A 14746-nucleotide genomic window follows, 5' to 3' on the forward strand; every position below is an offset into this window, starting at 1 on the left:
ATCTTGAGTTTTGAATGATTCACATTTGTTTTTTAATAGCATTTTGATAAAAAGAAGACAAAAATTCCTGTTGGTTGCCATAATCTCTAAGAGTCTGTGACTGTCTCTTTAAAAGCAAATGTAGAGGAAGCAAGAGGTATCCAAGGGTATTATTTTGGAGTATCTCTGTCTTCCAAGTGAGATGCCTTGAACTCAACAGCCATGGGAATGCCCAAGATTTTTAGTCTTATCTTCATTTTGCTTGCCTAGCTGAGATCTGTTTTTGTGGTGACTGTATGTGGTCTTCCCTCAGGTCTTATTGATGGTACCACATAGGTCACTGATGATTTGTTGAATTCAAGAGAGACAAGGGCACTCACAAAACATAACGTTGCTTGAAAGCAAAACAGTTCTATAAGCTACAGCTCAGAGGAGAGATGTTATCCTCTTATTCAGTAGCTTATCTTCCCTGGTGAGCTATCTTGTATGTTTTGCATTGCTTCTGCAAAACTTTTTTTGTCTGGAAAGACCTTTGTCCATTCTGTAAAGGCGTTTTGCATTTGGCCTCAGCTGATAACCCTTGCTTCCGAGAGAACCCAACCGGCATGTGGGATGGGGACCAGCTAGGATGGAAGTAACAGTAACAGGGAGCTAATATTGTGGCTCCTTCTGTTCACAACCGTATATTATGGAAAATGAAATATAACACTTCTGACAGTTTGATGGGCTAATTTGGGTCTTGGAGCACCACTGGTAGTCAGGTAGGCTATAAAGAGACAAGGCGAGGATTTAAGATCTGCAGTCTTCTGAACTTCCAAAGTTTTTTTTTAAAAAAAAGATGTTTTATGCCACTTGATAACCAAAAGACAGCAGGAAATCTTAGCTTTTGGAGAGTCAGGGAGTAATTTGAAATAAGAACTTTCTTGCTTTTGGATTTCTATAATGTGGTGCATTGGTGTGCATGTTTCTTGCATAAACAGAAGGCAGTGTTTCATGTGTACTTCTTACCATCCCTAAAATATGAATCAAGAGTCTCTGCAGAAACATCTGGAAAAGTCCCAAGAGAGAAAACTGTGATTTGTCTGTGCACAAAGATCTGTTCATTCAAGAGATTCTGGTATTCAGACAGGAAACAAAGCAGTTCCCCTGTTTTTGTTTAATGTGGTTGCTGACTGGTACAAAACTTAACTTTTTGCCTTTTCTTCCAAGTGTGTTGTGCAGCCCCGCAGTCGGTTATTGATGCTTACAGATAGACCTTTCAGAGAGATTTTTACCCTCCTCATGCCTGCTGCCGTCATTCTGCTAGAGTAGCTCTTCACTGTGTTTTCAGCAGCCAGTGTTTCAGGCTCAGATATACAAACATGCATGTGCTATGAGTGTTAAATAACATACAGACTTAAACTTGCGATCTTGGTCCGGTTGCAATCCTAATGGAAATCTTCAGACCGTCTCCATTAGCAGCTGCAGTATAGAGGTCAGAGAAGAGTAATGGAAGGGGAGCAAGAGGGAAGGGCCAGGAGTTCTTCCTTATCTGGTCCGTATGTGGGCAAAGTCAGATTTTAAGACTGTCGACAATCAACACTGAACTGTAACTAAAGCAAAAGTAGTGTGGACTGTGTCTGAAAGGGCTGTGAGATCAGTTATCTCGAGGACAGTCACTGTGAGCATTTCGGTGGTGTTTGGTGACTTCGGAGCTGCGTTCAAGATGGGTGGTGAAAGCTCTGTTCTGTTCTTGTATTTAACATAACCTTCCTGGCCTGGCCTGCACGGTCTGTTTTTCACAGAGCAGTTACGTGGGCATGTCGGACTTGATCTTCTTGCGGTGACGTCTCTCGGGTCGGAGCAGGGTGCTTGGGAAGAGGCTTGGCTGGGCGGCTGCGTGCGCTGGGGCTGCTTACGCTGGAAGCTTTACCCGCCTGCACAGTGCTTTCCGAGTGCTCCAACACGTGCGTGATTTCAGTGTGAGCTTGAAAATACTGATACTGCCATTTGGTAGATTGTGGGAATGGAGGCACCGGAGCTAGATCTCAGATGGAAGGTGCGAATGAAAAAATAGCATTTTTTTCTCCTTTTCCGTAAAGACTGGAGACAAGCTAATATTTGCGTGCGTGGATGCAGTGCTCGAGCTCTGCAGCATGCCAGGCACGAGTGCCAGATTGTCTGTCTTTCTACCAGAACATTTACGCTTTAATTTGGGAAACGTGGCTGGAACTGATAACATCTTGTTTCTGAGAGAGAAGGAGTTTCTGATAATCTTGTTGTTGGTCTCATGCCTCTGTGCGAGACAGTAACTCCTGGCCCCTGCTGCCATCTCCAGCTCCGTAATGACACCAAGCTGGGAGTTACTCTCAGGTCAGGAGCCGCGAAGGCACCTTTGCACTGAGGCTTGGAGTCAGCAGTGCTTTTTTTATGCAGTTAAACTATACCATAAACTCTTCAGTTTAGGGAAGGGAGAGGCAGGAAGGGCTCCTACTCTTCTCTTTTTTCCCCGATTTAACATTTCTCATGTCACCCTGGAATTCCTGCGGTAGTGCTTCAGAGCCCTTGCGTGCCCCAGTGCCATTTAGATTGCCTTTCAGTAAGGCTGAGTCTGAGGAACTGGTGTTTTTTCCGAAGAGTGTTTGCATGAAGAAAGCATGCCATTCCTTCCCAATTCTGGGATAGTTTCCAAAATCTGTTCAATCTTGTCAATGGTATCAAGCTACTGTTTGAGGAGGAGCCTGAGAGCTACTAGATGATCAGCATAGCCGATACTTCTGCTATATCCGATAAATAGTGGACAGGTTATTGAGGATTTTTAATTTACTTCACTGTTTGATATGCTGGACGGGGATTCTCCTGAGAGTGCAGACGGAGCTGTTTTATGTTTTCTGGGATACAGGAATTCATCTTTGTGCAAAGCTACTCGTGACAATCGCTTTCACTAGTAGCATTTAGTTCTTGTATCGTACCTAGAGTTTTATTGCTATAGAAAGTGAACTGCCTTCACAACTGTTACTTATTTATCTCCATAAAGTCTATGTTGCTTTGGAAGACACTTTATTTAACGTTAAAAAAACCCTTAATATTCAGAGATAAAAAAAATTGCTGCATCTGCTCTGCTGGCAGAGGAGGTGATCACCAAAGCGCAAAGGATTTATAAGCACAGTGCTGCAAAATGAGAGATTATGCCTTAAATAGAGGGTATATCTTAATCTGGGCATTTGATTTGTTTTCTTAATCTAAAAATGTATTAACAAAATTCATGTGTTCTCAACAGCATTTGACATCAGGCAGAGACTTAGCAATATTCATACTTTACAGTTCTGCTGTAACCACTTTTTAAAAATGATGGGGGAAAATGCTGATCCTGCACAAAGTTGTGCTAGCAGCCAGTTCACTCATTGGTCTTGTAAAACCCATTTAGTTAAGGTTTATTTTGACAAAATGTGTACGTGGCACTACTCCACAGCAAAAAATTGTGATATTTTTAGAGACTGTAAAGCGAAGAGTTTATGCTGCAGCATTATATGGGAGGTAGCACAGGAATATTCAGGGGGTGCCCCCAATAACCTCATTCGTATTTCCTTTGCGAGGTACCCTAGGGAAAAGGGAATCCCCCTTCCCCCAGAAAGTTCGATTACTGCCATTTTATTTTTGCGTCTCTGTTCTGTAGTTAGTGCAATACGCAGTTGAGACTGTGTGGGTTTAAGACATACAGTTGTCTTTTTTAGAATTCGTTCTTTTCCCCTTGGGTAATTTTAAATTCGAGCAAGAGTTGGAAGCTAATTTTAGTTTCTTCTTCAGCGGCAAAGAGCACACAAGCACTTGTCATCTGTAGTCATTTGTCCTTTGTAGCGTGTGTGACCCAGATTTTCTGCTGCAGTACTCTGTAAGCTGTTACAAAGGGGTTAACTGCCTGCAAAGGAAGACATATGAGTTTGTGGGATTTGTTTCAAAAACAGTATTACATTGCAGTGAATTAAAAGGCTGTAAAACTGTTATGGGACCAAAACATGGTTCTCGATTGCTGGGGAGAGAGAGACTATTTCACATAAGGAGTTTTTGTTGCTAAAGCGAACTCTGCCATGAGGTGGTGATGATGGGAAAAAAAAAAGTTGAAGATGCCACAATTGGGACTTTTGCAGCCTCCCAACCTCCCTTTGCATCCCAGGTCCCAGAACCTGTGTGGTGATCTGCTGTGTGCCTTGTAGCACGGTGTCTCTGAATGGTAAAAGAGGCCTGCAAAGAATGGTCTACTTCTCTGTGATCTCCTTTTCCATGCTCTTCTCCCTGTTCTGGAGATAGATGACTTCTTTCCAGCATTCGCAGCTTGGATTTTGCATGTACTTGCTGTTTTTTTCTCAGACTTCTACAATTACTATGCTTGGTAGAGCTGCTTTAGTTACAGTTCTGGTGTAGACAAGTCATTGAAAATTCAATTATCCAGACACATAGTCTTGCTCCAAATAATGTCCCATAATTATGGCCTGTGGACATCTATATCCTCAGTCATAGTGATAGAAAAGTTATTAGAAAAAACGTTGGTAAACAGAAAAAGAGATGTGTGGAGTCTTTGGAGTTAAAACAAAGCCGGCCTTATTCTGGGGGACAGACTGGGATCTGACATAAAGACTGAAGGATGGTGCAGGGCACCTGGGAGAAGATGATAACCTGTGCTTTTGTTTCTGCTTTAAAATGTTTAAACTTATTTAGAAGTTTTTTCTTGGTTTATTTTACATTAAAAAACTTGGTCTCGTTTACCCTATTGGCCTTCCAAACCTAGACTAATTTGGAAGAGAAGATAATGTTTGCCTTGAAAGTCTCCTTTCTGGGTCTGTTTGGCCAGAGGCCTCGCATTCAGACTGATAGCGTTTCTGAATGTGAGCAGTGTAATGCAGATAGGTTTTGAATGCTGCAAGTGAGAAATGTGAAAAATTCAGGGGCTGTTCTAGGCACCACTAGGCAGAACTATATTGATTTAGGAGGAAATCCCAGGGAGAAAATAGTCCTTGTCAACGGATTATTTGAAGTTATGGTTATGCTACTCTTGCAGTTGTCTATAAATTATACTGCCAACAGCTGGCATCTGCTCGTGTCACCGTGCTATAGGTCATCCTTCGCCTAGCGTTTCGTGTGGTGCCTGGGCAACTAACCTGCCACACAAATAGCGAGGAAGAGTTTGGGAGGGCGAGGAAGGCAAATCGCGCTGAGCACAGGGACATGTAGCCGCTCCAGCGCAGAGAGGAGGATGGGGGACGTAGCGCGGGATGGGAGGAAGCAACGCCCAGGCCCTGGCAAGCAGATGTTGAGGGACCACAGTATTGGAGTAAAAGGGTCCCAGGCAAAAAAGGGGCTCCGTGACTGATACCATGACTTGAACTGTCCTGTGCTGCATGTTCTCATGTGCTCATAGTTCTTTCCACACACTGAAATCCTGGACTTCTGTGAAATTTGTCTCCAAGTTGTTATCTCTCCTCCCTCAGTTCTTTTGGAGGTATTATATAGTAAAACAGTGAGGAGATCATGCTGATTTGAGGGAGTTTTTCCTACCTCTAACTTGCCGACTAACGGTGCAGGAACTGCAAAATTTAAATTGGAATTATCTAACATTGTTCTACCCAGGAGTTGAGGAGTCTGAAGAGCAGCCCATCTATATGGGCTAAAGAGGATGATGGATAATTGATTTTTGTCTGGAAACCTCTATGCTGGTCCCTAAATCAGGAAGAAAGGTTTGACATTGCTTAGAGTCAATAGAGAAAGGCGTGACTTTTTTTTTCCCCCCATCTTCCTTTTACTGGATAGTTTCAGCTCGAAGTAAGCAAAGATGGACTGAAGTATAGTGCCCAATCAGGAAGATGTGCAAGGATTTCTTTTTTTTTCCCTTTACAGAAAAGGCCACAGATGGCTCACTGCAAAGTGAAGACTGGACGCTCAACATGGAGATCTGTGACATCATCAACGAGACAGAAGAAGGGTAGGTGCTATCTCAGCAAGCTTCGAAGGGTTCACGAACACGTTCTTCTGGCCAGCTGCACTCGGCATGTGAGGAGGTGCAGTGAGTTTGGGGGGCAGGTGCTCATAACTTAAATGCAGTTTACATATTGCATTCAAGTTGCTTGGTTTTCCTGCTCCTCACTCATTTCAGAAAAAATAGTGTATGGTGCAGCATTTTCTGTGGTAGGTCTCTGCTTACGGGAGCTGACGTGAAAAACATGTACTAAGCATACTGTTCAAGGGGGTGCCTAAGTCTGTACTTCTAGGGTTCTTGTTTTCGGCAGCTGTATGTCTTCTCAGTGCTGCAATGCCATTCATTTCAGGTGGTAGAGAGCTTCTCTGATGCATCTCCCCCTTCAGCATCAGAAAAGCTATGCTGCTTGCAGTTTGCAGGAGAACTGATCGCTGCTGTTATGCCCTGGGCCTTTTTCTGAGTGGCTGTCAATCTTTCCTGCTTGATCAACATCCTGCCGTTTCAGAGGCCTCAGGCATTGCTCTGGCCTTGACTTCTATGATATCTTGTCTTCTCGCATAATTCTACATGACCCTAGTCTGGTTGTAGTCAAGTTATCTGAAGTTAACACACATGCTTATGTCCAGCTGGAAACAGTAAAGAAGGATTCCTTTTCCCACAGTCTGACATGTGAAAAGAGTGTCTGAACTATCTTTTAAAAATGGTATGTTTCTCCTTCAGTCCAAAGGATGCCATTCGAGCACTGAAGAAGAGGCTGAATGGAAACAAAAATTACAGAGAGGTCATGCTGGCTCTGACGGTGAGTGGGGGCAGGCTGGAATGCCTCAAAAGGACAGATCCCTTTTCTTTTGTCATTGTCCTTTTCCTGGAGCTCTCTTGTACGTACACACTCTTTGCTTTAACAGCCACTGCTCTGTCCTTTTCTTCTCTCCAGTTGCCTCCTCACTTCCTTGGGAAAGTCACTAGAAGCTTTGCATAGCATTGTTATGACCAGATTATTTTTTATTTTTGGGGGGGCTCTTACCCATCCCAAGTACTGACTGAGGAAAGTTAAAGTAGCCCAAATGGGATTGTGTACCCTTTGGGGCTTTCCCTTCTACTCTTATCTCCCTGTGCCCAGATGTTTCTCCACTCCTGGGCAACAGCTGCAGGCATACCTCCAAGTGAGGATGATGAACTTGCCATATTTTCAGCCTCACAGGTAGCTGGAGCACAATTTCCCTTGTGAATGGATCTGTGTAGGAGACTCACATTAATTTATGCTGTTCTAATTTCACTCAGTAAAGCCTCAATTATATTCTGTACACTTACGCAGCTCTGCTAGGGTGTGAGATAATTTGCAAGTGACCTTTCCTACTGATGACTTTAGCGAGGAGTTGCCTGGGTAGTGCAGCGCTCCACAAAGTGTGGTGTTGGGCAGGCTCTACACTGCAGCAGCGTGAGGAATGAGTAGCACTAACTAGATCGAGTTATACTGCTGTGGGTAGGTGATCTGTATGATTCTTGCACAGAGCCCTTGTTGCATCTCCCTGATGAAGCGTGACTGTACTTTCTGTCTTCTTGCCATTTCCTATCCTGGATTGTCATTTTGACAGATTACCAAAGACCAAACCATGAGATTATCCATTGTTCAGGAAAAAGGGAAATTCATCAGGAATGAGTCCGTGTCATCATGGCTGATGAAAGTAGCTGAAGTAGGAGAGTAATTACAAACTCCTCAGATACGGAGTTTCAGTGGTTATTAGGCATGGCTGTAAGGAGAAGTGACGCATTAGATTTATCTCCATGCTAATCATGTTCTTCAGAGAAAAATCAACAGCTGTTCTTCCATGGCAATTGAATGGCAAGTGGAAGGTGCCTCTAGCTAGGTTGCAGGGGGAAAATGTGTCAAAGTATAACCTGTCAGAGCATTCACAAGGGAGTGTTTTGAAGGAATGATGATCATTCACCTGAATTCCCAGCTCTAAAACATGGCTTGTAGCTCAGAGCAACCTGGTCCAGCTGTGTTTTAGGTATATAGAAAATGGTGGAGTGCCACAACTTGGCACTTTCTCACTGTGACAGGATGTCCTCCGTCTTACCTGCTCTTAATGTGATGCTCCGGGTATTTAGCTGTTCAGCTGCACAAGTTGGAAAGTTCTACTTTGAAGAGGAAAAAACTTTATATTTCTTTACCTTGAAAACAAGCACAGTTAGATTACACAAGTGCCCAATATATTAATGGTCAGCGAGGTACATCTAAATATGTGTATAGAGAAGGAATCTACTTGATGATATTGGGGAAGAAGAGAAGAAGAATTGAGAGTGTAAGACTAAATTCTCCTCTGTCTTCTCTCCCTCTCATCCAACAGATTTATAACAAAAACACAAAATCAGAAACCAACCACATAGCTGCTGTGTGTGCGATCAAGCTTTGCTCCAACAATGGATGTTTTTTTGTGTGTGTGTAGGTGTTGGAGACCTGTGTGAAGAACTGTGGCCATCGCTTTCATGTCTTAGTGGCAAACCGTGACTTCATAGATGGTGTTCTGGTGAAAATCATCTCGCCCAAGAATAACCCCCCCACTATTGTACAGGATAAAGTACTAGCGCTGATTCAGGTACACAGCTTGTCTCTGCTTCCATATGTTGTTTCCTGAAATAAGGACTGTCTGCTTCAGTGGTACGCATCGCTAAACATGCTGTCATCGTTGAAAAATGTAGCAGGCTTTTTATATGTAAAAACAAACAGTATATCCAGATTGGTAGGGAAGAGCCGGCATGAACATGCACAGTAATTTTATCCAGGGAGAAATGTCTGGATTCTAGTTAAGATAGGTACCACTCTACTAAAACAGGGGGCTTTTTAAAGGATGAATAGATGGCTTTTGCAATTTGACAATCAAATCTAGAAGCTGGAGACCCGCCATCTTTCCAGCTCTGTGATGGGCTTGTCATTTGAGGCCGGGAAAATTTTAGAGGAGAATCGTGCTTTCACTGTCCATTGAAGAACTCCTACCTTCTCTGTGTCTGTTTCCCTGAGCGTAAAATGGAGCTGTTTGCCTCCTTTACAAAGTATTCTGAGTTCCTCTTAAAGATGGTTATAGAAAGTAAAGGGTCACATAGGAGTTAAAAAGTTTTTGGTGCCCCTTTTCTGGTTATTCTGCAGTAAAAGTGCACTGTCAGATGCTTGTTGTAGTGAGGAAGTTCAGACCTGGGCCTGTCTAGCAGTTTTTCTTCTGTGCAGCATAACAATAAACAGCCATGTTAATTCCACAAACCATTAGCAACACATGAGGAAACATTGGTGCCTGCCTGGAGGAAATTTGACAATTATAGGAAGCTTTATCACTAAGCTCCTACCAGGCTATTGCATACATCAGAGACTAAAAGACACTGCATATTTAAAATTATATAAACCTGCTGCAGTGTTTTGAGTGAGAAGGTATTTGCAAGTGCATGATGTAGCTTTCAAAATATATTTCTTATTTTTGTGGCAAAGCATGCAGTTGAATTCGTGGTTGTTTATTTGTTACGTGAATACACAGGCAGGACATTGTTAAAGCATAACAATGCAAGTAAGTGATTTCTAAACAGGAAATAGGCTGGGTGGGGAACCTAGGTGGGCATTTCATTAGGGCATGTGGGGCCCCTTTATTCCTGGTTTCTGATCTCAAGGCATTTCTAAAAATAGTGCAACATTAATGAAATTATTAAGAGTAATTCTTGTGCATCAGAGTGAGCCCATGGGTGTCTGCCTGCTTTGGTGGCAGAGCTGATAAGTGCGGTGACAGGGTGATGATATTAAATGATGTGCCATAAAGAGAAAGTGTGTGTGTTTCCGTACTGTTTGCTCTGCTGCAGTGTTTTAGAGGATGTTGGGTACGCTGAGACCTGGATTTAGGTGGATTCCCAGGCGTTAATGGAGCTAAAATGGAAGTGTTTGTAACATAACCAAAAAGCCACAGTCATTGCCCCAGTGTATTTAAACAGAGCTTTATCTGAATAGACTTCATGCAGCAGAGCTAAAAGCCTCATTTTGTTTGGGTACTAAATGCCTTTTGGTATAAACAGTCTGGGAATTATGGAAGTTGCCTGTGGGTGGGTTCTGTTGGTGTCTCTTTAGCTGGAGGTGGTAGGGGACTTTGTTTTCCAGATTGCCTGACAAGTTGGGAAAAGTGATTGCAGTCACTCATCTCATCTGCCCTATGGATATGCACACCCAGAATATCCCATATGTCATGACCACTTTGCTCAGCTTAGACTTTGCTTTTAGAGCTCCCTGCAGTTGGAGTTAACTCTCTTCCAGAGGGCTGATCTCTTCTCAGCTCTGCTCCACTAACATTAGCTTACATTTATCCTCTTCTGTAGGCTTTTCACAATTTGATATCAGAGAATTAATAAGTACAGAAATGAGAGGATTAATAGCACAAACTTGGAAGTGTGGAAAAAGGCTGCACAAACAGCATCTGTTTTCAGCCATATAACTCTTGTACTCCTGGGACTTCCCATAGCAAGGGTAGATAAAGCTTCCATGCAGTTTCTTATCTAGAGGCTTGACTGTTTTGAGATGTTGGACATCTCACTTTCTCAACCTATTTCCCAGTATACATGAATTAGCATATCATACATATTGGTTATCCTTGCTTCTTCACCTTGCTAAAAGGCCTTGGAAATATGCTTACTGCTGTGCCTCTGGCAAGAGCTTGCATATATCCTCAGAGTTCATAACACTTTCCTGCCCAGCAGCTGAGCGCTGTCATCAAAGATGGAGCATGGGGAGATTTTTAGTGGCAGGCCAAATTCTTCTGAGGGTACATGTGTTAGAAAGTGTCTGACACTGGAAAAAATGGTCCTGTGATGGTCACTGTTTAGGGGGCAGATTTGCAATGATATTTAGTTAACCTGTTTGCACACTGAAGTGCTGAGTGGGTTTTATACATCAGCATCCTTAACCATCTACCTTTAATAGCCTGGCCTAAGGACTTAGAAGATCTGAATTCACTCTCAGCTGTGTCGTGTGCTTCTTTGGACAACGGGCAAGTCTCCTGAGCTCTCTGTATAGCATCAGAACAGTTGATGCAGATGATTTATTCTAACAAAACTGAGAAGCAAACCCAGAATTCTTAGCTTGCAGCTGATAATGGATTGTCTCCTAGGCACATAGGGTAGGAAAGGCTGTCTCCTAGAACTGAGCAGAATAGGAATGTAAGTTTAAATATTAATTATTTCTTATTTTATTTTGCTATCCTTGATTTCCCTCCTCTCAAATGTGAAAGGTGGTTAAAGATAGCTTTTAAAATAAAACTAATCAAAGAACTAGTCTAAAAGTGATGATTAAAGGAATTAAGTTCAGAGCCCACACACACTTCTCTCAATAGTTCTCTGACACAGTGATACTCTACCTCACATGTGTGGGGGCTTGGGGAGGATATTTTGTTTTTAACTGAGTCATAATATTTCAATTTTTCCTTCCCCTAAAATTTTAATACCTTGGCTAATTTCCAGCAAAAGTGACAGGCAGTAGAGGCTTTCAAGACACTGTGTTCCTAGAAGTTTCGTGAACACAGGAGTCTGGCTAGAGAAGGGAAACACTGAGTACTGCCACTGAAGGAAAAACTGAAGTGTGAACTGAAGTCTTTTTAGACACCAGAGAATTCATGCAGGAGGGATATTATGAGTGTTCTGGCTGTGGGAAATTCTCTCTTTAAACTTGTTCTTTCTGTCACACCAGGGTGTCCAAGTGTTGGATATGCTCTGTAAGAATCCAGGCTTCATTAGTTCTGCTGCTCATGGGACTGCATGTTTCACAATATAAGAATCTCAGAAACTACCCTTTTTATTTAAGTTTGTTCCAAATAAAATACTGAAGAGAACTTGGCATTTATGTTTTTTCTTCAGCAATAAATGAAGATGTTTCATAAAATAAATTAAGATTACCTAAGATTATTGTTTGACCTTATGAATTTTGCTTAGATGAATTTAGTCTTTCATACAAACTTTTTTTTCATTGGTCATTGGCCATAGAATATGCGAGAAAAGATCAGCATGCAATCAGCGCTGAGTAAAAGAGGTAGGAAGAGGCTTTCATTTGCAATTACAGATGCTGATGCTGCCAGGGTTATACAAAGCTGCTATGCACTGGATTCCTGTCTATTTTGTATTCATATAAAGTGTGTATGTGATTGTCTTAATAATATTTGGAGGATCTTTTAGACCAGATCTAGTGGTTACAGCTTCCCTTTGAGGCTGAAATACATGAAAGCATTTGTAGTTAGTATCTGAGGTCAGGATGGAGTAGGAACTTCATTTGGAAGGTTTATGGATAATCCCTCATGTTTTCCAGGCTTGGGCTGATGCCTTTCGAAGTAGCCCTGATTTAACCGGAGTAGTGCATATTTATGAAGAACTCAAGAGGAAAGGCATAGAGTTTCCCATGGCAGATCTTGATGCTTTGTCTCCAATACACACGCCACAGAGGGTAAGCTGCAGCCTTGCAATTCCAGGGGCATTTTCCAGAGACATATAAATAGTTAGGTAAATACTCTTTCTCCTCCTGTTTCTCTGAGTTTGACTTGTTAAACTTACACAGAACTTTCTTAGTCCTGGTGGGACTTTTCAATAGTGAAAGAGAATGGAAGAAAAGCATAATGCAGCTGCATTTGACAAGCTGATAAGCTAATGGAATCTCCTCTCTTGAGTCAAACATCAATTTGAAAAGAGCAGAGTGTTTGGAGGAGGTTTGTACATTTGCCTTGTGTTACAAAACCACCAGACAAATGCAGCTAATTTGCTCAGGAAGAGTCCAGCAGGATATATTATTGAGATTTGCTTCTTTTTCCTGAGAGCGTAGTTGGTCCTGTTAGTGATAATTCTGAACAGGGACCTGCCTGTCTTTTAAAGGTGTGTAGAATCTGAATCTCCCACTGATCCCATGAGTTCAAGAGGTGTTTTACACCTTTGAAAAGACAGGTCTGTAAAGTTGACAAAACTAATGTTAGGAAGTAAGTTATTGATCACAGGTGTTCTGATTATTCACTCTGAGAATTCAAGTTAATGAAGTTTTGAAGTAGTAAATGCAAGTGATCAAAGACTGAAAGACTACAATTCTTGTGTCAAGATTAATTAAATCCAGTGTTTATGTATCACATCATTTTTTGTAAGCATGCAACCTAATTCCCAGTTTAAAATTGTTTATAACTGCTTATCCTTGGCTCCTGTTTTTGTTTTGCTTCTTACTTTTCTTGTAAAGGTAATTTGACTTAAATGTATGTGGGCTGGGTCGGAAGATAAGGGCATGCATTGTTGTTGTAGCTCTCTGTTTATGGGCTGGTCTGCCAGTCTGTTCTTGTAACTACACTGACCTTTTCCGTGAGGTGCAATTACATTCTATATTTGAACATATTTGGCCTGAGGTTGCTGACAAAGCAAGTGCTGTCACCATTCAGGTTTTGAACTTCTGTCTTTCTGATGTGACAGAGTGTTCCTGAAGTTGATCCTGCAGCAAATATGCACAATTCACAGTCCCAGCAGAGGATGAGCACCAGTTCTTACTCTTCGCCTTCTCCGACAGCATATTCTGCTCCTCAGGCCCCAGCTCTGAATGTGACTGGTCCCATCACTGCTAATTCTGAACAGGTATTGGGATGATGATTCTTCTGAGTGAGATTCTTTCAGTAAATCAAATTAGAAACCAGTTTTCAGAGGAACTTCACATTTATCTCTTCTGGCTTTGGGCATCTTAGGTCTGGTTCTACTTAGTAATCTCTCCTCCTATTTTACTGTAAAATCTAGATTTTAGATTTTTAGGTATGGCCTAATGGCACCAGTTTTGAAACCTCACAATCTGATGTACTAATCGACTTGGCAGCTGTGCAACAGGTAAAGAGTTATTCCATTTCTTTCTAATGAGTTAAGCTTGCATCCCCAAGACCCAAGAAAACACTGTAATATAGGATCTTGTTTTCTGTATGCAAAAATATTACCTTCATAGTCAAAGATCCTGCTCAAAAGTTCTTTTATCTTTCCCTATGTTTGAGTGAGGCACACAAGGTGTACTGCAACTGAGGTCATTGCTGTTTTCATTGCTGTTTTCAACTGCCTCCGCTTCCATACGAGCATAGCACATCTGGCTTTGTCATGGTAATGAACAGTCCTGCATAGCTCTTTTCTTTTTCTGTTGCTTTTTCTAAAATTCTCTCCTGGCTAAACCTTTTATCTTTACCTATTTTTTTTTCCACTGGAATATCTGGAGCCTCACACGTCAAGTCAGACAGAACCAGAGGTATCACTAAGCCAGTTCATGAGACTGATCTGCTTAAAGCCAAAAAATTATGCAGTATTTTGGTATCTTTTTTTACACCAATATAGATTGCCCGGCTGCGCAGCGAGCTGGATATTGTTCGTGGGAATACAAAAGTGATGTCTGAAATGCTGACAGAAATGGTTCCTGGACAAGAGGATTCTTCAGATCTTGAGTTACTCCAGGTAATGATTTCCTAGGAAATCTGATTCTGATGCTTTCTGTGCTTGAGTTTGGGGGTTTTTTAGTTTTTGTTGTAGTTCACTTCAGTGCCTTGATTTTTACATAACGCATGTGGACTATGCTTGACCCCATTTAGTCTCATCATTTGATGTTCTTCATGCTTGCTGGATGCTATTGCAGCCAGTTATGTGAAATTCCTGAGATGCTCTTAGTCCTTTTTTGTGGTCTGCTTAAACTGTCACTAAGTGTATGGGATAAAATCTAAAGATCTGCAGTGAGAACTGAGGTAGTCTTTAGCTTAGTGGACACTAGGACCACAGCGGGACAGGACTGTAAATGGAACTCTAGCCTGT

At 41.9% G+C, this 14746-nt stretch overlaps 1 protein-coding gene across 3 annotated transcripts in view; it reads left to right on the forward strand.

Moving 5' to 3' along the window:
- TOM1L2 (target of myb1 like 2 membrane trafficking protein) overlaps positions 1–14746 on the forward strand; it is a 58577-nt gene that overhangs the window by 14806 nt on the left and 29025 nt on the right. For all 3 annotated transcript variants that reach the window (XM_026095162.2, XM_026095164.2, XM_026095165.2), the window contains exons 2-7: positions 5851–5935; positions 6650–6728; positions 8380–8529; positions 12255–12389; positions 13388–13546; positions 14279–14395. In XM_026095162.2, the coding sequence (XP_025950947.2) occupies positions 5851–5935; positions 6650–6728; positions 8380–8529; positions 12255–12389; positions 13388–13546; positions 14279–14395 (725 nt within the window). The remainder of the gene's footprint in view (positions 1–5850; positions 5936–6649; positions 6729–8379; positions 8530–12254; positions 12390–13387; positions 13547–14278; positions 14396–14746) is intronic.

This window comes from Dromaius novaehollandiae, chromosome 14 (assembly GCF_036370855.1).
Source record: "Dromaius novaehollandiae isolate bDroNov1 chromosome 14, bDroNov1.hap1, whole genome shotgun sequence".
Taxonomy (NCBI): domain Eukaryota; kingdom Metazoa; phylum Chordata; class Aves; order Casuariiformes; family Dromaiidae; genus Dromaius; species Dromaius novaehollandiae.